Source organism: Aethina tumida, chromosome 1 (assembly GCF_024364675.1).
Source record: "Aethina tumida isolate Nest 87 chromosome 1, icAetTumi1.1, whole genome shotgun sequence".
Classification (NCBI taxonomy): domain Eukaryota; kingdom Metazoa; phylum Arthropoda; class Insecta; order Coleoptera; family Nitidulidae; genus Aethina; species Aethina tumida.
Window position 1 is genome coordinate 48582351 of NC_065435.1, and position 21422 is coordinate 48603772.

Genomic DNA, 21422 nt, shown 5'->3' on the forward strand with positions numbered 1-21422 from the left:
ACCTTGAAGAGCAAATATGCCAGTTCCTTGGGTTTGATGTCGAAAAATGTTCTTCGATGAATAACCACAAACTTTTTAAACTTACAGGTATCTCAGGGCTGAGTAAATATGTACATACATAATTTCACACGTTGACAAAATTCAAATATTTGACAGACGCTTTTCTTTTTAAGGAATGTTGACGAATCGACTTTTGATGTGACCTTGTTAATAATTTACTACAATGAAATCAATTTGCATTCTTGCATAAAACTTGTTGACAATTCAAATTAGGATAATCATCTGGAAATGCGAGTCATAAGTACTTAATTAACAGTACATTAAATCAATGTTAAACATTATTGCACAAAAAAAAACAAATTATTCGAACCTGACCTTGTTGTTTTAGTTCAAATTTATAATATTCTGTCGTAGAAAGCTGACTATTACAACAGATTATAATCTTAATCAGATAATTAATTCGTAAAACTCGAGAAACACTTACTTACAGGAACCTAATGGTCGGCAGATTATATAGAGCGTGGTGAAAAAAGCACCTTTATTATTATAATAACCGCTTATAACGAGCTTGAAACTGATAATATTAAAATTACTGAAAGTAAAAAAACCATAATAACAGCTTGTGTACTAGAAGCAGATTACCAGTGAAGAGAATCCGATACGTTCAAAATAAAAGCTCTTCGACTGCTTAAAACGCTCTGGTAACCTTTGGCAGGCAGTGAAAGTGAAAAAAACTGAATCGCAAACGGTCCCGTGTTACTGAAAAAAAAACACAACAAAACGTCATGAACATAACTTTATAAAATGTTACAAATCCTAGTTTAAAACGACGCAACACCTTAGTACAGAAAATTCGTGTACCTGCGTCACGTGTTCTGTGTATTTTTTAAATTTGACAAACTGACCCGGATTACAGCGTTACATAATTTGAACTGGATTTAAAAGTCAGTGTCACTGATACTAATCAATAAATACCAGAATAATTTTGTTGGCGCAGAAACGTTTTAAAATGCAACCGCCGTATTAATTAAAAAGAATATTTTAATATCAAACGAGGAACGTTTAATCTTCTCTTTTGTCCTCAATACCTGTCCACCTGTCTAACACACAGACAATAACTAAATACTCACGTGTCAACACCCGACATTCATGATACCAAAATGAAATAAAAAAAAATGGCTTTCGATACCGTTCGTGATATCTTAATAAATTTGTCACACTTTCATTGTACATTAACATATCCTATTGTTCAATGCGCTATTGAAATGTTGAAGTGCCCACGTCTAATATTTAACGCCCTAGAAACTAAACAGATCTTTATAATATGTTCCATATCTATATTATTAACAAGTCATTCTCTATTTTAAAAGTGTAATTAGTGGCGTATAATTAGTCGTTAGTGGACGGCCGTTATTAATTTGTACGGCCCAGAAAAGGGATGACCACATAATTTCGTGTCCGCATATGGAAATAGTTCCAACTGTATATCCACGAGGCGATCCATAAACAGATACAGGATTTATTGTCGGTATATCGCGAGCATTAATAATTATGACCAATGATATCAGAGCCGCTCCATCGTAAAGTGGCATAAGGCAAATTTTTTTCCTTTATTTATACGGAATTCCTGAGCGATGAACTAACCTCTTAGATAATTGTCTTGATCACCGCCGAGTTGTTAATGCAAGAATCTCGCCGTAATATTACTTAAATGACGCAAATTCGCTTAAGCGAAATAGTCTTCGATTTTATGCGGTCGGATGAAATGAATTTATTTCGTTTGTTTTAGCTTTTTTATAGGATTATTAAAGCGAAAATTAAAACTGGACGTTTAAGTTTTTTGTTAAATGTTGTGTCTAGAGCCATTTTCAAGGTTGATTTGATTGAACATGACTGAAGATACGATACACTTCGAAACGTTGCAAATTAAAACGTTTACAACAGGGGAAGTCCATAACTAACTCTCAGTTACTTCATCTAAAAAATTCAAACGAACGAGAAATATAAAGGTTTACAATTTTATTTAAATTTAATTTTAAAACTATATACACGGTGATTTATTAGAAAACTAAAAGATACGTCAATATGAGTTTATTTAATATTTTAGTCTGACCTAATTTATTTTTCAAAAATATTTTTTGTATGGGTAATTATAAAGATCTTTACATTTTTAAATTCTACGTAAAATTTTCTATCTTTATTTGTTTTTGAGATATTTAATTTTTTCAAAAAGTTTTCATACATGAATTGGCAAATTAAGAGATCTAAATTATTAACGTTTAAATGTTGAAAAGTTAGTTCTTGGTATATACGTTAACAAAATTAAATCCTAACAGGAGCTATTAATAGTATATCAAAATATTAAACAGGGTGTTCCATGTTTCCGCTTACTTTTTTCCTACTTTAAGTGCTAAGAACTTTCTTATTTTAAATGAAATCATCATAAAATTTAACACACCATTCAACTTAAAATTTTATTGTCTATTGATACATCTAATATATCCTATTTCTAAAATGCATATACATAGATATTCATTAATATCTGACAAATAATATAAACGTGTATAAATGTATCTTTCTGAATATTTTTACACAAAACAACAACAATATTACAAAAATTAACAAAAATAAATTATATTTAAGTATAGCAAATATTCATTTTAGAACGATCTAAAATGGGGAAAAGAATAAACCAATATATCAAACATCCTGTTTAATTATGATAATATTTTGGAAGATCATTAGTTGTTCACAGTATTCTTCTGATACACTGTGATCCATTTGCAAATTTGTATTTATTAACTGATTTTTTAATTGTTTGATTTATAATGTTCAGAAAATATGTAAAATATATCACGTTTTTGACCCAAAAACCCAAATTTTTGAGCATGAAAATTAATGAAATCATACTAGCAATTTCTTTATCCCATTTTTTAGCAATCAACGCCCACTAAAATAGATATATACCAATTGTCATAAAAAAATTGTGTATACTTATAATTCTGTTGAAAATTAAAAATCAAATAATACTTGAATTTGATGAATTTAATTTTTAATTAAGTAATCTATGAACCTGTTAAAAAGAGCACAAATTATATATTTTTTTCAGCAATATTTGAATAATATACTAATTATACTATATTTATACTAATTCTTGAAAAATAAGTTAATCTGTGCTATTTTTGACAGTGTATTCTATAGATTACTTGATTAAAAAATAAATCCATAAAAATAATATTATTTTTAATTTGTCCACAGAATTATGAATTTGCATAATTATTTCATGAATTTTGCTATACATCCTTTTCAGGGGAATGCTTAATCCAGTGAAGTAGTAAAATTTGCTTTCATAATTTCAAATTTCATGCTTAAAAATTACTTTACAGGTTTTGAAACTTGAAAAAGACGTGACATTTTCCGGCTTTACAATTGGAAAAATAAATAAATAAATAAAAATTGTACAAAAATTCAAATTTTATGGAGGTGTCCAGTTTTCAAATGAGCCACATTTACAAGAAAATTTAGAAGTTGTTGCTAATACAAATATTTTACTTAGTTACTCCATGTTTTTTGAAAAAATTAAATATCTCGAAAACAAATGGAGATAGAAAAACAATTCAGTAGGTCCAGAATTTCACATCATAAAATAAATTATAATTAAATAAAAATGCACTAATATTTATATGGTTCCATTTGAAAAATCATCGTTAATATTAAGAAGATAGATAACATTAAGTTATAGCTGAAATTAAAATTTCAGATTTATGTTCCTTTTACTTCTCCACAAATTTGTCAGGTGGGTCAATCACTCTGTATACATAAAATAAAAGCCACTTTTAGCATGTTAAAATTGATACTTTTTATTACATTTATATTACCCTATATAAACATTATAATAAAAAAAAATAAATTACAATAATAATTATTATTGTTTACTTTAGAAATTTATAATTATATTTTTAAAGAAGTAACTATTTAGTTTTTTTATACAGTCGAACTTTATTATAAAAATACCTACTCTTCTTTTACATATTAAAATAGTAATTTACTCGCGTGGGAATAATTTTAAATTAACATTTGCCATAACTTTAAATATCAAATATGCAAATGATTTTTTATCCGTAAGTGTCGTATTTTTCCTTATTAATCCAAACAAATCTGCCCATAAATTTTATTCACGCACGTCGTTTCGTAACGTCAAAATCTCTCTCAAGCACACACACACTCACAACTAATTATGATGGTTATTCAAATGAATTCCCCGATTATATAACACGAAATTCTTTTGTAACTCAAACCGAACCGTGTCTAATGCCCCGAAACGAGTTCCAAGTCGATTTCCCGTGCCACAACGGTCTCCGCATTCGATTCGTTCGTAACCGAATTTGGGAAAGTAATCGAATTTTCGGGGTCGACAATTAGAACGGTTACGAACTGTCGCTCGGACGATGGCACGCCATTACGCGAACCAATTCACACCGTTGCCGTTGATAATGCTCATTTTTATGTTACGATTCGATGTAGTTAAAACCGAAAATAACAATTATGTCACAATGGATTGTTTTTCAGTTCGGAATCGTTCCGGGGAACGTTCACTTTGAACCGCGTTCTCCGTTACAACACTAATTGTAAGAATGCATCGTTAACTGGTTCAGGTGATTGTTTCGCTTAACCGCAGGATGTGTGCAAACGTGCTAAAAATTACTTTCCAAATATCCATCGAACGAATTAATAATTCATAAAAACAAACGGGTTATTTAATTGTTAACAAAAACGTGCACTAAAGGTGTCGCAAAGCATCAGTCAATGGTCACCGTTTAAACAATAAGTAAGATATTGTATTTGGGCAACCCGAAGAATAGTTTATGCATGACATGCGACGATATCAATGGCCGATGAGCCAACGAACCTTCCGCATCGTTTCTAGACGGTGGGTGTACTTGCATCAGTTCTATTATTCAAATATTTTCCATATTGATGTCGCTTCTTCACCTACAACATATGGGGTACAATGAAATGTGGAACACACAAATTAAGTATCAATTTGCCTGCTACAATGAAACATCTCAATAAAACTCATCGCATTATACTGTCATCGCGTTATAATCGAACAAAAGTGGCAATTAAAATAAAAAAAACTTTCAATTTCACTCTTAAAAAAAAAAATAAAAGCATTGTTTAGGTGCCACAATGTCTATTAATGCCTACATCAAATTCAGAAACAATAACACAAGTAGAAAGCCGCATCCTACAGCGACAAGTAATTTACTATTATGTGTTTGTTTATTGTTTTAGACTAAATTGCATTAATTACGCCCGGTTTCACCTTGAAAAACACTCGACATGTTACGGCAGCGTGTAATTTTTGATCGGGATTTAAAGTAAGGTATCTTGGTAGTTGCAATAAACTAATTAAGATCGTATACGTTTGGCGCAACACTTTTTTATGTAGAGTAAATCCTTGATACACTTCCTATTAATTACTAAATGTTTTAAAAACTTACACAACGCGCGAACAGCAAGGGATAATGAGATATGTTGCGAAATTCGTTCGTATGCGGAGGAATTACTAATTGCTGTAATTTTATTCAGTGGATTTTATAGGTTGTGAATTATGAAAAGAATTATTGTACGTACGTATGAATATGGACAATAAATCATGTAATTTGAGAAATTTATTGGCAATCTATGTATTATTTTCGTAATGTTATTATTACAAGAATAAAACTTGTTGGTTTATTGGTCATAATATTTATTGTGCAAAATACATTTATTTATTAAAATTGTGAGTGAATATGTTAAATATATATTTTCCTATTCTAAAACTTAATGCATTGTGAATTATCGAGAAATTATTACCACATTTGTTTAATAAATATGCAGTGATGGCCAGAGAAACAACACATATTTTACAATTAAACATTTTGTAAGATATTTCATAAAAGGATTTAATTTAAATTTTGTCTAGTCATTATAAAAATATATTACAACATTCTGTACGATTTTTTTGCTTTTTTGGCATTATTAATAGCTAATAATGATAATTACTTACTTTCAGTTAGGGAAACACTGCACTCCACAAAAAAGGGAAATAATAATTAACATGAAAAATCAGTCCAAATATTGCTCACGCTAATAAAAGCTTCACTTGAAAAATTATTTTCTTGTCTTCTAGGCAAATAAAAAATGATTTAATTAAGTCATATAATATCAATGTGCCTAGAAGAACAGACGACAGAATAACAAAATAGATAAGGCTGTAATTCAGGAAAGAAATCATTGGTATCAAAAAAGAATATTTTCACAAAAATATATTAAATATCATCCAGAATTTTGGCGAAGGATACTTTAGAGTGATGAATTCAATAGAATAACATCAGATGGTAAAAAATACTTTCATCATCCTCCTAACAAAAGTTTGGACCCAAGACACTACAAAAACATTGAAACACTGTGGAGGAAACCTTATGGTTTTCTTGACATTGTATGGTGCCATTACAGAAGATTATTGGTAAAATAGACCGTTTCATGTATAGAGACATTGTGAGAAATGTAGTGGAACCATTTGCCATAGATAATTTAGCATCTACATGGATTTTTATTTATGATAATGATCCGAAACCTATGTCCAAAGTTGTTCAAAATTATTTAAAAGATGATCATGTTGAAGTTCACGATTGACTAGGGCAAATCCAATTGATAAGAAGGTTCTCCTTACCTCAGTTTTCCATTTTTTCTTTAGTTCCATATGGCATAATCGTCATTACTTTATCGAACAGAAAATTTCTATTTATATTTCTTGTAGAAAATTGAACGCTCTACAAAAAAGATATCATACAATTATTTCATAACTCTTACCGTTTATAAGATATCACGATAGATGACGAATTTAACAAAAATTTATGGTTTACTTCTAAACTCATATATAAGTAAATATTATAAAATGTTTAACATATATTTTTGTAGGAAATGAAACGCTCTACAAAAAAGATCTGCAGTGGATCATCGATGACTCTAACCATTTAGAAGATATTCGCATTCAAATCCCAATGTATACTGATTTTAATAGTTTTTTAGTAAATATGTTTTAATGTTTTTTTCTTTTCAGAATTTTACTCTTATTGCAATTTAGTATAGTGATTTAATATTTTCAACGGGTTTATTTAAAAATAAAAAGCTTTATTTTTTATGAAATAGACAATAGATTTTTCAAACTTTGACATCCAACGGTAAGAGTTATGAAAAAATTGTAAGATACCTTTTCTGTAGAGCGTTCAATTTTCTACAAGAAATGTAAATAGACATTTTCTGTAGGATTAAGTAATGATGAGATATGGATTTTACATGGAACTGAAGAAAAAATGGAAAACTGTAATGAGGAGAGAATTAAGAGCTCATCTTTGGCGAGAATTTTTCAAAGCTGTCTAAGAACCAATCTTTCAGTGTGGAAATTAAAAAAAAAATAGTCGATTTTTTTGACTCACCCACATCTGTACATGTTACATTAAAATGAAATAAAATTGTTTAATAAAACACCAGCGTAAACAGTTGTTAAGCAATTATGAGTGGTCCTAGAATAAAGTTCTTCGATTTTGGTCATTAATATTTAAATGTTGACCTACTGTTTACATTCTGTTGTAACTTCTCGGCTGAGTTATTGCTGCTTTATGCTAATGCCGGTACTTAAACAAGACCGGATAAATATTTTAATTAATCAATTGTAAATTGATTGGAAAATTTTGTTTATCTCAAACAACCGGGACGATCGAACGTACCAACTGACGTGAGGAATTCGATAGAAAAAAAAACGTCGATTAAAATTCCAATGTGACTAATTAAAAAATCGTCGAAATCTATTACGAAAATCTCTCCCTCGCAACAAAGCACCGGCGGATTTATCGCAACATTTAAATATAGATTAATCCAGCATTACTGCCCGACTGATAAAAATATTTCTCACATTACGTACCTTACTACGTTCAACCATAGAAATTAAAGTCGACATAATTGAGCAGACTGGAGGCGAAAAATCTCGCCAAAGGTCGCGCACACATTCTTGCACCGCATTTAATCAGATTATATCACGAATTACGAGTTATTATTTAATAATAACTGATTGGCATGCAAAACAATAATAAATAAACCGGCCCGGGAGAAACCGTTATCGTTGCATTTGCGTGCCGTTGGCGTTTTTTATCGACTCGATTGGTTTATTATCGATGTTTTGATAGCGAAAATCAATTTTTCCCGATTAACGAGACGTGCAGATGTCAACGTTTACATGTACCGACCAAATGGAGGTTTATGTAATTGGCACACAGGCAGATAAAGTATCGTTCCTTGCAAAACTCCAGAAGGCTGTGGCAGATCAGGGAAGTAATTGTGAAGATTTTAATTGCGATCGCAATGGTTCTCCGGTCTGATTACACGCATATTCAATTAGTGAAAATTTAATTCCCCCTAATTATTTTTTATCCCATTTATTTTAGCAGCTGACGGAGCGATTAGATGCGTTAGGAGGTCGATTAAAAATTCATAACTGCACCGCGAACAAACGGTAACACAATAAAGACGCTGATGGATAATAATTGTTCATAATCATACGAAACTAAGATGTACAGTTAAAATAATTACACATTATTATTTACAACCTCATGGAGATGTTTAGATAGGAGTTAATCCACTGCGAAATTAGCATAACGTACTTTTCTACCAGTCGCATTTCATTTGCATTTCGCCTAAAGATAAAACTAATGCGTACAGTTATTTTATGTTTTCGTTGTAAAACGCATTCGATAATCTATTTGTTGGTGTTCCAGGGCTAGAATTTAATCCTGAATATCAACAGCTTATGAAATGTTATAACATTTCATTATCCAGAAGACACGACATGATAATTACCTAACGTAATTGAGCAACATTCCATTAAAAAGTAAACACTAGTAATTAAAAGTTAATTAATAATGATAACTTTCATTAAAACCGACTGCTTGGGAATATTTTCACTTGAAGGCATTGTGTTCGTAATTGATGGAGAAAATTAATTCAATTTGAAACGTGATGCCACCTAAATGATGAGCACGTGATGGATTCCCTAAAATAGTTAGTTCTGGCGTAAAAGAAAATATTAAATGAAAGTTTTATTATAATCCCCTTTTACCAAATCCATAATTCATAATGTAAGTAAACACATCGACACGTTCCCACGTTAATGAACGTGCATAATTACTAGATTGTTGACAATTTTATAAACATTTAAATGCGATTACGTATTCCTTGAATAATAGTCCATTAGAATATGGTTAACATTTTACTTATTGAGAGCAACAACATAAATGGTATTATCGATCATAACCAAAATTGGCATGTGGTTTTCACTTTTAGGGAATTATGACCAATTACTTTTGAACGATGAGCTCATCGAAATGTCAACCACCATTTACTTTGTGAATAATCCTGCCATTTCCTATCATTATGAATTTCCAAGAATATTGAACATATTGAAATAATGAAAGGATCTGCCGACTTAATCTGATAAATATTTAGTAGTTTTCATAGCATCACATACATAAAGTAATCGTGATGCAAAGACGTTAAAACGGAAATTAGCAAAGAAACTTATTAGTATGAATTAACTATGGTTGGTTGATACTGACAACATACATACAAACAATTCAACATATGTCACATGTAAAAATGTGATCTGGTAATCACTATATCCATTATATTCCTTTATTGCATTTATGGTAAACTTTCTAACTGATATTATTACTAAATCTTACATGTGTTTCTCTAAAGATCTTTACATATATCACCTTTCTATTGATGTAACTTTGCAATATATTAACGTTAATTAATATTTTTTTTGCAGGAAATATCAAAACTTCTTTATTAATGGGCAGCAAATTCAACGTCTCATGGCATTTAGGATATCCACACAGAGTAAGTTAAACTTTTGTCAATTGACATATCCAATAAACCAACAGAAACAATTTGAATTTAGTTGTACCCCATAATCTTAACTCATGTAAAAATGTACTCGTTTAGGGTGGATTTAAAATCCAAGTGTTGGATGAACTAGAACGACCCGTACTCGATTTGACCCCAAGGATACAAGGATCTGAATTCATTTCAAATGATGCCACGTAAGTAAAAGTAAACTTGGTAAAAAAGTGGATGGTACCAGTTTGTTATTTGTAGTGCACAATCGTATCAAGTGCAATTACCGACTGACTTCACTTGCACAAACTGCACCTTGAGGCTCATCAGACAGGCTCTCGAATGGAGTGGAAACTACAACTTCTGGTCTTGCGCCGATATAGATATCAAAGCCAGTATGTACAAGTTTCAACGTTAAAATAATAAAAATAATTAATTGTTTAATGCAGGGAAGGAATTTCGTGAAACGTGCAGCGGACATGGTAGATATCTTGTAGGAAAATGTAAATGTGACAGACTTTACTACGGCAACCATTGCCAGTATAGAGACGAGTGTTTCGAGGATACCGACTGCGGTGATCACGGAAAATGTATCGATGTTGGAGCCACAACCGCCCCCAGACAACAATGTTACTGTCAGTTGGGCTGGTTCGGACCAGGTTGCATCAAACGTAAGAAAATACTTGTTGGATAAGTTAGTTTCATGATGAAAACGAGTGATTTTAATTTTTTAATCAGGATCACCTGTAAAAACCACAGAAATTGATTTTGCTTTATACACTGAGAAGAAGTTGAGCAACACCTTCCGTCTGTATTGGCGTATTCTCAAAGAGCACAAGGAACTGGAAGCTGTGATGGTCGTAAACGGTACGAGCTACGCGGCTTTAGGATGGAGACCTAGGTCTTTGACAAAGACTTGTAAAAATTTCCCTCTCATTGGACCGTCTGCGTCAATTTCTTCGCCTGATGGCAAAGCTGAACCTGAACCGAAAAGCGAACCCAAAAGCGAACCCGAACCAGACTCTGAACCTGAACCGAGCACAGAGCCCGAACCCAGTTCGGAACCAGAACCTAAATCTGAGCCAGAACCAACTTCAGAACCAAAAAGGTGACACTGAGTATTGTGTGGAGCCTTTTTTATAACTAATAAGGAATGTTTTTAGTGAACCTGAACCTAGTTCTGAACCTGAACCCCAAACGGAGCCAGAACCATCAACTCCAGAACCAACAACTACGCCCAAAAATAAAAAATCTCTGTATGCGAGAAGATCAGCTGCGCCAGCGCCAGCACCAGTGGTTCACACTGGACATTTGAACGCTGACATTGTAGAAACGAGTGTTTCATCATCAGTTAGTACCAGCAAAGGTAAGCAGCTAAAATAAAATATATAGGAGTTGTGAATTAATAATTTTGTGTGTTGTATTTATAGGAAGAAAGAAGAGAGAATCTGGAGGTGAGTTACCATAGTTAAACTTTCTGCGTAGCATTGCACTACTAAATAATTCTCTGTACATTATCCGATTCGTACACTAGTTGCTTTCTGTAAAGATACAGTTTGGTAACACAAGTAACTATTTGAATTACTTATAGTAAATTTTCACTAGCGGCTGAATAATGGTGGTTGGTCTGTTAATTTTCTTGTAGAACCCGTAGCGGAACCCACCTCCGAACCAGAACCAAATCAAGACAGTAGCGAAGCGAAGCCCGAACCGACTGCTGAACCTACCTCAGAACCTGAACCCTCTTCCGTCCCTGAACCCGAACCGAAATCTGAACCTGAACCCGAACCGAAATCTGAACCTGAACCCGAACCGAAATCTGAGCCTGAACCCTCTTCCGAACCGGAACCGAAGTCAGAACCTGAACCTACCACCGAACCGGAACCACAGACAGAACCGGAACCGACGTCAGAACCTACAACTGTACCTGAACCCACATCAGAACCCAAATCTGAACCTGAACCAACGTCCGAACCTAAATCCGAACCCGAACCCAAATCTGAACCTAAATCCGAACCGGAACCGGCTGCGGAACCCACAGCGGCACCCGCAAAATCCCATTCCAAGCTTGAGGTTGCACCCGGCAACGAAAAAGGTACAGTAAGCACGTCCAATGGTGCACTCTGGACAGAGAAACTGTTAATATACCTTCAAAAGTATCAGTTCTTTTGGCCATATAAAATACTCTAACGACTATTAGACTAAATTAAATTAATGATTAACATAAGTAACAATTTTTAAAATATCTTTAAAGTTACACTTAATGAACAAAATAACATAACTAATCAAAGATAAACTAAAATTTAGGTCTCTTAACATTGGCATGATTACAAATATTAAATTATAAATACCATTTAACCAAAATATTTCTAGTAATTTTTAAACATTTATACAAGAATATATATTAATTACTTTTCCTTAATAATTATTTTATTAAATTATTTATTAGTTCTTCCCATAAATTATAATTGCTAGGTATATATATATACTTTTCTATGTTGAAATAAAAATTAGAATATCAAACTAATAATTACACATTATAGAATATTTAAATCCGTACACTCCCCGCTATGATTTCAACCCCATGGACTGCACCGACATCGTTATTGGATCCGCTAGAGGTACAGCCAGTCGCATTGCTGATTATTACACTCGTGATCGTTCCACCCCACGTATGGACAACTTCTGGGGAGGAAAGAATGATATTACCGCCGCGATGGGCTTCGAAAAGGACGGTGTCACTACCATCTTGTTTAGGAAAAAGCTTCACGCCAATGAACCGTCCGATCACAGTATCGAAGAAGATTTGATGCATGTGATATTCGCTCAGGGTCAAGAACAGGGTAAATATGTTCACGTACCCAAGTCAGGTGTTGAGACCGCACAGGCATCAGTAAAAGATTTTTATAAGCCTGATGAGTTAAAGTATCATGGACACGGAGCCCAACGTGGCGTCACCACTTTGAATTTCTTCGGTAAGAAACTTTCAATAGGAAACTGGTAAAGATCACTAATTAATGGAATTTGGTTTTTTGAAATATTTAGAAGAGAAAAAAATGGTGGTACCTGTTGGAGCTGTAGCTACTACAACTGAAAACACTGAATGTGGAGGAGAATGGAAAGTACCTAGAGATTGTAACGCTGAAAACAACACTTGCGAATATTCCGCCAAATGGGAACTGATCCCCAGGAAGGACGAAATCCGATTCACCATTACCACCAGCAATATTGATACTTGGACCGGCATTGCATTCTCTGATGACGAAAAAATGGTACTAGCATTATTTGTTTATAATTTATTAGCTTAACATACATTTTTTCTAGTCTCAAACGGACGCTATTCTTGGATGGGTTGACAAAACAGGACGTCCGTTCCTCATGGATACGTGGATTAGTGGATACACTCAACCTTTGTTGGATTCATCGCAGAACATTTTCAACATGTCAGGAAAAGTTGTGAACGGAGTTACAACTCTTTCATTTGTCAGAAAACGTATATCGTCTGATCCAAAAGACTTGTCTTTCACCAACGACAAATGCTTGTTTATGATGTTCCCAGTTAAAGGCGGAGCTTTTAACAGCGTTAACAAGAAGATCAGAAAACACGAAATCACACCTACTCTGTCTACTGAAAGAATATGCATCAGATCCTGTGGAAATGGTACAAAAACTGATGATTTTTGAAAAATTTGTATGTTAACATATTTTATTACAGAAGATGAATTGGAATATATGACAACAACTGAATCCCCAGCTCTGGGTTACAACGTAGAAGTGAAACTCATCGACTTGGGAGAAAACTTTGTGGTACCACAGCAAGGCTCAGCTCAATATGACGACCTGAGCAATCAAATTCAAGACAATTTCAAACCTGTATTTAATAAATTACCAGGTTACAGGAGACTAACTGTCGAAGAATTAAGAGAGTGAGTAATTTAAAATACAAAAATACAAATTTCTAAACAGAAATATGCATTTTTAGAGTGGACAATAACATCGTGGCAGTCATGAATCTGCAGCTGGACAAAGCAATGGCCGAAAAGGGCAGATCTTTGTCTGATGACACAGATTCAAACGACGAGCAAGTCCACAAACTGTTACAGGAAAGTGTCGGCTCTGGAAGAGTTGGAAATTTAAAAGTTGATCCCCAATACTTGGTCTTCGAACCTCAAAGTTGTAAGTAATAGAACAGTTACAGTTAGAATGTATGCCAATTTTGCATTTCTTCCTGCAGTGACATCAAACATTATATCGGACGCATCCGAGGAGCAGAACAGCTTCTTCAATCTAAGTGAGGCGAAGCTGTACATTGTACTAGGTTGCATAGCTGCGCTGGTGCTAGTCGCGATCGTCCAAGCTAGTTGCACTATCTACAAGGCCGCAAGCAGCAAATCCTCTAATCACAAGGTAACATCACTGTGATCGTGCTGCCCCCTGTCCCCGCACGAGGAGGGCAAGTAGGTTCATAACCTTGTTTTTGATGCCATTTCCCTGCCCGCAGAGTACACCCACTAAATAATATACCTATCACAACCATGGTGAACGTATTCTGGGAAAGATAACCATAAAGATTAGTTAATGTTATCTTTGCCGGTTCACGAAGTTTTGGTCCATTCCGCTTATCAGCTTTGCAAAGACATAGATTAGAAAGACAATTTAGATCTAGCATAAGCTCTATTTGTACATGTGAACAATGTTAATTTGTATTACATGTCATTAACATTGTTATTAATTATGAAAAGAATACATGCTTTTTCTTATTTAATTAGATGATATTGATAGATAGTCGTGGGCAGTGTTTTAGAAATATTATTTTTAAATCAAGATAGGACCTAAACAGCAACAAATTTAAGTGCAAATTGAGTAAATTAATGGTTTTATTATTATTGTGCCTGAACCATGAAATCATGTTGGGTTATTTTTAGAATAATCGGGGTCTTAACTTTCTTAAAATTGAAGTGATCGCTCAGGAGATGAATATTTATAAATTTTCAAATATCAAACATAAAGCATTAATTATAATTATGTCCCATTTTTACGTTTTAATATTTCGAACAGAGAAAACTAAATACGTTATAGACCGTAACAGAGCAGCATAATTTACCTATAAAAAATTCGTTCAAATTTGTTTTAATATAGAATGAAAAAGTTTAGACACTGATCTGGAAGGATTAGAGAAACTAAAATTCACATATTTAATTCTTAATTCGAATTTTAACGAATTTGAAAATACTATGGGTAAATTTAAAAAGAACAACACATTTTATAATAAAAGCTTCATTGTGCTTTGATATGTAATGCATTGCTTTTCGGTAGAGGGTATACAGTGTGCAGCTAGATCAAATGTATTACCAGAGCTCGTACCACGGCCGGGAAACACTGCCCCACTGGGCTCTGGCCACCATGGAGCGAAACAGACATAGACATTGGTAAAACCGCTTCTGGCTCTGGCGCATTCGCAACGCGCGTGGTCAGAGCACCGTGGGGTGAGTCCATACAACCCTAAAATCCCTTGCAACCACTTTATCGCATGATTTTTCCAATTTTTAGTTCCATTTTCGATACATTTCTCATTCATGTTACCGTCGTCACACATCTTAATGCTAGAAATTGGAAAAATTTATCAGTAATAAAACACTTCTATCACTAAATTTAACGCTAGATCTGAATGTTTTATACGTTTCCTGTAACTTCACCCATATGCACGAAAACCCTAATATCTACCCGTATGTTGAATGATTAGTTGCTAAAGGTATGTATATAACAGTTCTATAGCATAATCGGAACTAGATGTATGTTCTTTCTTAATCCTTAGAATATGGGCTAAAATGTATTGGTTACAGGACCACCTGATACCGAACTCAGCATGGAAAGACTACTCAGCGAACACGAACTACGCCTTCGATGCCTTCGAGGCTGAAGAAAAGAAGCAGATGAACGGCAAGAACCGTAGTGAAACGTTGCCCAGCAAAAACCATCACGGCAGACCACAGAGACCTCAAGGGCGGCCTCCCAGCGTGCCAAATCAGGCACCAGGCTACATGGGCGACACGAGATCATTGCAAAGACCCAGAGGAGCGTACCCGCCCGGCAATCTGGAAAGGAGCACCTTCTCCCTGCCTAGGACAGCCTACGACAGGAGCAGGCCCAACCAAGACATGCAACCGGATTTCTATTTCATGCCGTCGCAGAGAAAATATTCCGGGGAGGTCGTGAGGGTGTATGTTGACTATAACAATCAACCCAAGTGATGTAATGGCAGTTTCGCGGCACGTGTTATACAATCTGTACCTTTTTTGTAGATAAATCCGTGTAACTGTGTGGCAACGAAAAATAATCATTTGTAGAGACTCCAATCACAATACAGTTAGTACCTAGAATATCTGGCTGAAAGTGTATGATTGATTTTTTTTTTTTTGAATTGTACACTTTCAACGTATTTTTCCCTTAAGACTGAATCAAAGGTCAGAAAATATTAATATAGCGTTTTAATCGATACTAATTTTCTACGTGTGATTATTTTTTATTATTTGTAAACAACGACGTGTATACGTAACAAGATAATAAATTAGACATCTATTGAAATCTACGCTATTATTTATTTCTGTATATATGGCTTCTCTTGCTATTAATAAAAAGAACAACCTAGGAGCTATATGTATAAAATAATTTAAAAAAATATTAACATAGTTGTAATGTTTCTGATTATCTTTCACATGCAAAACTTGGTGGTGTGTCCAACGTGCAATTTATAGAGGTACAAAATATTTCATATTGGATGAACAATTTCATATTGGAACAAGTGGGCGCAACATTTAAAATGAAATTTTTCGAACCTTTATGTGTACTATCAACCAAAGTTGTTACTAAAAATGAAATATCTAAAAATATATGTTTCAATTGTATGTAACGAATTTCAAATATTTTCTGTTAATTTTAGATATTTCCTTTATTGTAACTTTATATACTAAGTCAGAAATTAACATATAAAGTAAGTAGTTTTTTTGTAATTAACGACGGACGCACTAGATTACTTGAAAATAAATAGGTATATGTATTTGTAAAAAAGTAAAATATCAAATGTGTTTATGTATATAGTTCAAAATTTTATTTATAACAATATGTTTATGAATTGTAAATGAACAAATAGGGTAGAGTTTTTGATGATTAATATTATATATTGTTTTCTGTAAAACTGTTATTATATTATAATTGAAATAAAAGTACTAAATTTTATCACTTTATTGCCTTAAACAACATCCTATGTTCAAATGTCATATATAATACTAGCTTTAAACGCATCCTCAAAGAAAATTATAACCTTTTTGATAAAATAACTATTCATGTTTGTGACGAACAAAAATATTAGGCATATATATTTACAATCAAGCAATATATCACATAAATATTCCTGAAAATAAAGGGGACAAGGTCAATAATACAAGAAATATATAAAATGATATTTAATAAAATATATATCTCTGAGCTTAACGAATACATGAAATTTTAGTACTTATAATATAAGGTTTTGGTTAATTTACAATAAATATTTATACAATTAGATTATATACGTATATAGCAAAATTTATCACATACAATCATTTCATGTGTCAGTAGAGGAACCGAGCTTATTCAATATATGGTGGTTTGCCATTATCAATATACCTCCTTTACTGTATTTCGTTGTTCTACGATGCTGTATGCAACAATTTTACAGCAAAATAATAATATAAGGAATGATATCAAATGCCAACATGAAACAGAAAATTACAATATTTTACAGTAATGAACAAAAGTTGTTTCTCTACAACTTGTACAATTTTTGGACGCACAGATTTAATGATATGACTTTAAACAATTACAGCAGATATTTCATTATTTATTATCCTATAATGTTCTATCAATATACAAATGGGTATACATGTACAATGTCTTTCATAAGACTTCGACAAAGATTAGTGACACGCATAAAAATTTGGAATAAATTACACATAATACTCTTAGCTGAATTTCCTGAGTAAGTACTATGGTATTTGTGTAGATCATACAGACCAAGAAACAAATTTCAATTTGTAATGTTCACTTTAGTGTGGAAAATCTTTGAATTTTGAGTCACCAAAAGCCAGCTTTCGGGTTCCCGCTTGACATTAATATTCTTATACAAAACTCATATAACCTTTGTCAAAATCATACAGCCTGATAATAATTACAAAAACAAAGAGCACCTAGTAGATAAAAGCATGTACAACTGGACTAATTCGTTCATTTGGTAACAAGTAATCACAAAAGTTATTGAATTAAAAAAATATAAGTACTAAAACAAAGTTTAAACTTAAGAAACAATTTAACCAATATCAAAAATAGAACAATTAACTCGTTTCTCACAAATTAAGAATTGTATCACAATATTCAAATTTTTAAGTCCATCAATAAAAATCGATATTAATTAAATTAAACGGGACACATTTTTATACACATGTCCTATTGTTTCTGCAAAAATAAAACCCGTATAATTAATTTTACCTGTGCAGAATATAAAACAAGGAAAACGTGTTGGAAAATTAATTAAACACTTTTATAATTTAATGCAAATAATGTAAATAATAAGTAACTATGTGATAAGAATTATGTTGTAGTATGACACAATTTTTACTTTAAATATAAAAATAAGGAAATTAGTCTAATTTTGTTCTTTTTAGTTTATGTGTTTACTATATTAAGTTCTAGAAAGAACAAATTCTATTTAATGTCTATTGCTAAAAAGTATTGTATTATCGCAAAGTTATTTCTTTTTTCTTTACTTTATTCCCGTTTTAACAATGTTTTATTATACACAAATTAATCCATACTGAAAATAAAAGAAACTTTAAATTTATCACTTCAAAAGTTCCTTAAATTTACGTCATACGTTTCATTTTATGTTAAATCGTCAGTTAGGTATGAGACAGACATGAAATTTTTTTTGTATGTACAGATATGTTTAAAAATATATTAATTTCAGAGAGATTTTATATTGACTAGCTGAGTATTAGGTGGTCAGTAAAATCTTAGAAGTAGGAATTTAAACATTGCTTCTAAAATTTTAATTAATCTAACATAGAATATCATTTGCATCCTGAGCAATTGAATATAAAAAAATGTATATTTTTCTACGATTGATAATGTTTAGCTGCTATGATTGTAAACAATGTTGTCACACATATGCGTCAAATTGTTTTTGGGACGGTAAAATAGTATATAGAAAATTAAGTGATCGAAATTGGCACTAAACTGGACAGTGACGTATTTATTTTAAATTATTGTACATTCTTTTGGTAAATCAAAATGACTATATTCATATCACAACTACTTTAAACTCAAAATACTGAAAGCCATGGATCTAAGAACATAACTCTGAGTATTTTGAGAAAAGTATTAATAAATAACTGAATTAATTTTAAATAACATAACACTACTAAGATTTTATCTTAAAAAGAGAGTTCTTACACAACAATTTATTTGTAGATTCCAGATCTACCTTAAATTACTAGAGGCCTGTTTATAGGTACAGACTCTGAATCCAAGAGTTCATCGTCAGCCGACAGCAAAATATCACTCTCGGAGTCCCGTTTTTTTCTAAACGCTCTGTATTTGACTTTTGCCTTCTGCAATAGACTGTCCTCAGATCCGCTGCTATTCCTTCGTCTTTTAGTGGGGTCTTTGTACATCAAAAAGTTGTCAGTAACCCAAAACATTAGCATCTAAAATGTAACATAAAATTAAAATTTGAAAGTAAATTCTGCTAGTACTAAATAGTAGTGCATATTATTGCAGGGGACATACTCTCGCCGCAAATTATATCTAGACTATAATTATTTTGTGAAAATATTTGAAAAATGTCTATTAAATCTAATAACCAGCTACAGTTGAAAAAAATAAACATTGCATTGTTAATAACTTAGTTTATTAGAAAAGTTCATATTTAAATAATGAACTAATAATTGAATATAAATATAAATTGTTATAAAGTTATAACAATAACCATTTATATATTTTCCACATTAAATAATATCTAAATGCTTTTCAGTCATATAGAAACAATTAGTCTATTAAAATTATCAACAGATATGAAAAATACGTAAATTTTTATTTAATCTATGAATTCAATTAATTGTATAACTATTTTACATGCCTCACTAATAAAATATGCAAAAGAATATATCTATCAATAAAATAATAGCACAATTATCCCACGATAAGATAATAGAAATATACTTTGAATCAAATCAAAATATTCTAATTTAAATTAAGTTCAATAATTCATGTAAAAAATCACCAAAGGGTCAAAATGTTAAATAATCAACTTGTTTACTACCATAATGTAGTATATACATATATAAAGTCAAATAAACCATCTTATCAATGTTTTCAGCAGTCAAGAAATTATAATTAAAATAGATTACTAATTTGTACTTACATTTACAAAAAATGGTATAATGAGCATGACAAATGCTAATTCCACCTTGGGATTATTAATAGGCGACAATATAAAATTCTTCACACCTTCCCAGAAATCCAATTGCATGAATAGAGTAATTGAGACCTTTACAATTACCATCAAGCCTACATATAAGCAACACTGTGCCATCCAAGCATTAGCCGAAGGTGGTTTACCTATAATAATAAATGGATGATTAATAGCAATATTGACTTATACTTTCATTATTAATTTACCATATTCGCCAAAATTTATTGCTTCCCAACCTTTGGTACGAGCCAGATACTGACATATTCTTATTCCTACAAAAATAATTAAAAGACCCAATGAGGAATCCAGTAGGAAGTTTATTAAATACCTAGAAAATAACATAAATTATATAATTATGTAATTGTAGTTAACACTAATTGGATTATTATTATAAAACTCACCAAGTACATGGATCTCCAGTGTATTGTCCAGCTAGCCACACATTAGCCAAATGTATTGCCATGGCCCCCATTCCTTGTTTGGATGTATCATAAAACCATATCAGCCAAGACCTTCTCTCCTTTCGAGGTTCACAAAAACGTTTAGCTAAAACCGCACACTGTCATAAAGTAACAATACACGTTTGAATTTCTTACCAACTAAACAGGTAAACGCCAAAGAAGCAAGTAGTACTTGCAGGAACCATCCAAACATGTCAGTCAGGGCATCTTTGCTGCAGTGCAGGCCAGTTTTCATTTTCTGGCCTTGCAGAAACGCGTTCGCCGACGAGTTCATTATGTGTAAATCAAACAAAGAAACTAAACTATTCACATCATTATTTACAAATTTCTGTTATTTAACACATACTAAAATTTTGAACTGCCATCCACTAACGTGAATGGGTTTTCGTCTGTCAAGTGGACGTCAGTAATGTGTGAATCATTGACAAGATTCCTGTAAATATGTAAAAATGTTTTTGTTTGTCAGCAGGGAGCGCTTTGTAAATAATAAAATTGATTTTAATAAAAAATTTTAT

The 21422-nt window shown here is 32.2% G+C and overlaps 2 protein-coding genes across 4 annotated transcripts in view; one reads left to right on the plus strand and one right to left on the minus strand.

Annotated features, from left to right (window-relative positions):
• LOC109596549 (uncharacterized) overlaps nt 1-17175 on the plus strand; it is a 33069-nt gene extending 15894 nt beyond the window's left edge. Inside the window, exons 2-17 of one of the 2 annotated variants that reach the window (XR_007547115.1) lie at nt 9872-9942; nt 10048-10145; nt 10201-10334; nt 10389-10610; nt 10678-11047; nt 11103-11305; nt 11370-11393; nt 11585-12034; nt 12483-12914; nt 12985-13211; nt 13264-13600; nt 13655-13865; nt 13922-14115; nt 14174-14346; nt 15256-15425; nt 15783-15920. Coding sequence is in view for 1 of the 2 variants with exons in the window: in XM_020012116.2 (XP_019867675.2) it covers nt 9872-9942; nt 10048-10145; nt 10201-10334; nt 10389-10610; nt 10678-11047; nt 11103-11305; nt 11370-11393; nt 11585-12034; nt 12483-12914; nt 12985-13211; nt 13264-13600; nt 13655-13865; nt 13922-14115; nt 14174-14346; nt 15783-16190 (3554 nt within the window). In the remaining variant the exon portion in view is untranslated. Of the gene's footprint in view, nt 1-9871; nt 9943-10047; nt 10146-10200; nt 10335-10388; nt 10611-10677; nt 11048-11102; nt 11306-11369; nt 11394-11584; nt 12035-12482; nt 12915-12984; nt 13212-13263; nt 13601-13654; nt 13866-13921; nt 14116-14173; nt 14347-15255; nt 15426-15782 lie in introns of both variants that reach the window. The other variant, XM_020012116.2, reaches the window with a different exon arrangement.
• Nucleotides 4784-21298, minus strand: LOC109596553 (store-operated calcium entry regulator STIMATE). Of its 2 annotated transcripts, XM_049962211.1 has the most exons (6): nt 21043-21298; nt 20848-20992; nt 20653-20774; nt 20396-20592; nt 19457-19679; nt 4784-4992 (listed from the first exon to the last, which is right to left on the minus strand). In XM_049962211.1, exons 1-5 carry the CDS (start codon nt 21179-21181, stop codon nt 19458-19460), a joined length of 825 nt encoding a protein of 274 aa, XP_049818168.1. In that variant the 5' UTR covers nt 21182-21298; the 3' UTR covers nt 4784-4992; nt 19457. The 2 variants fall into 2 exon arrangements, with proteins under 2 accessions (XP_049818168.1, XP_019867678.2); XM_020012119.2 differs by lacking the exon at nt 4784-4992 and having other exon boundaries at nt 17388-19679.
• Nucleotides 21299-21422: the final 124 nt, after the last annotated feature.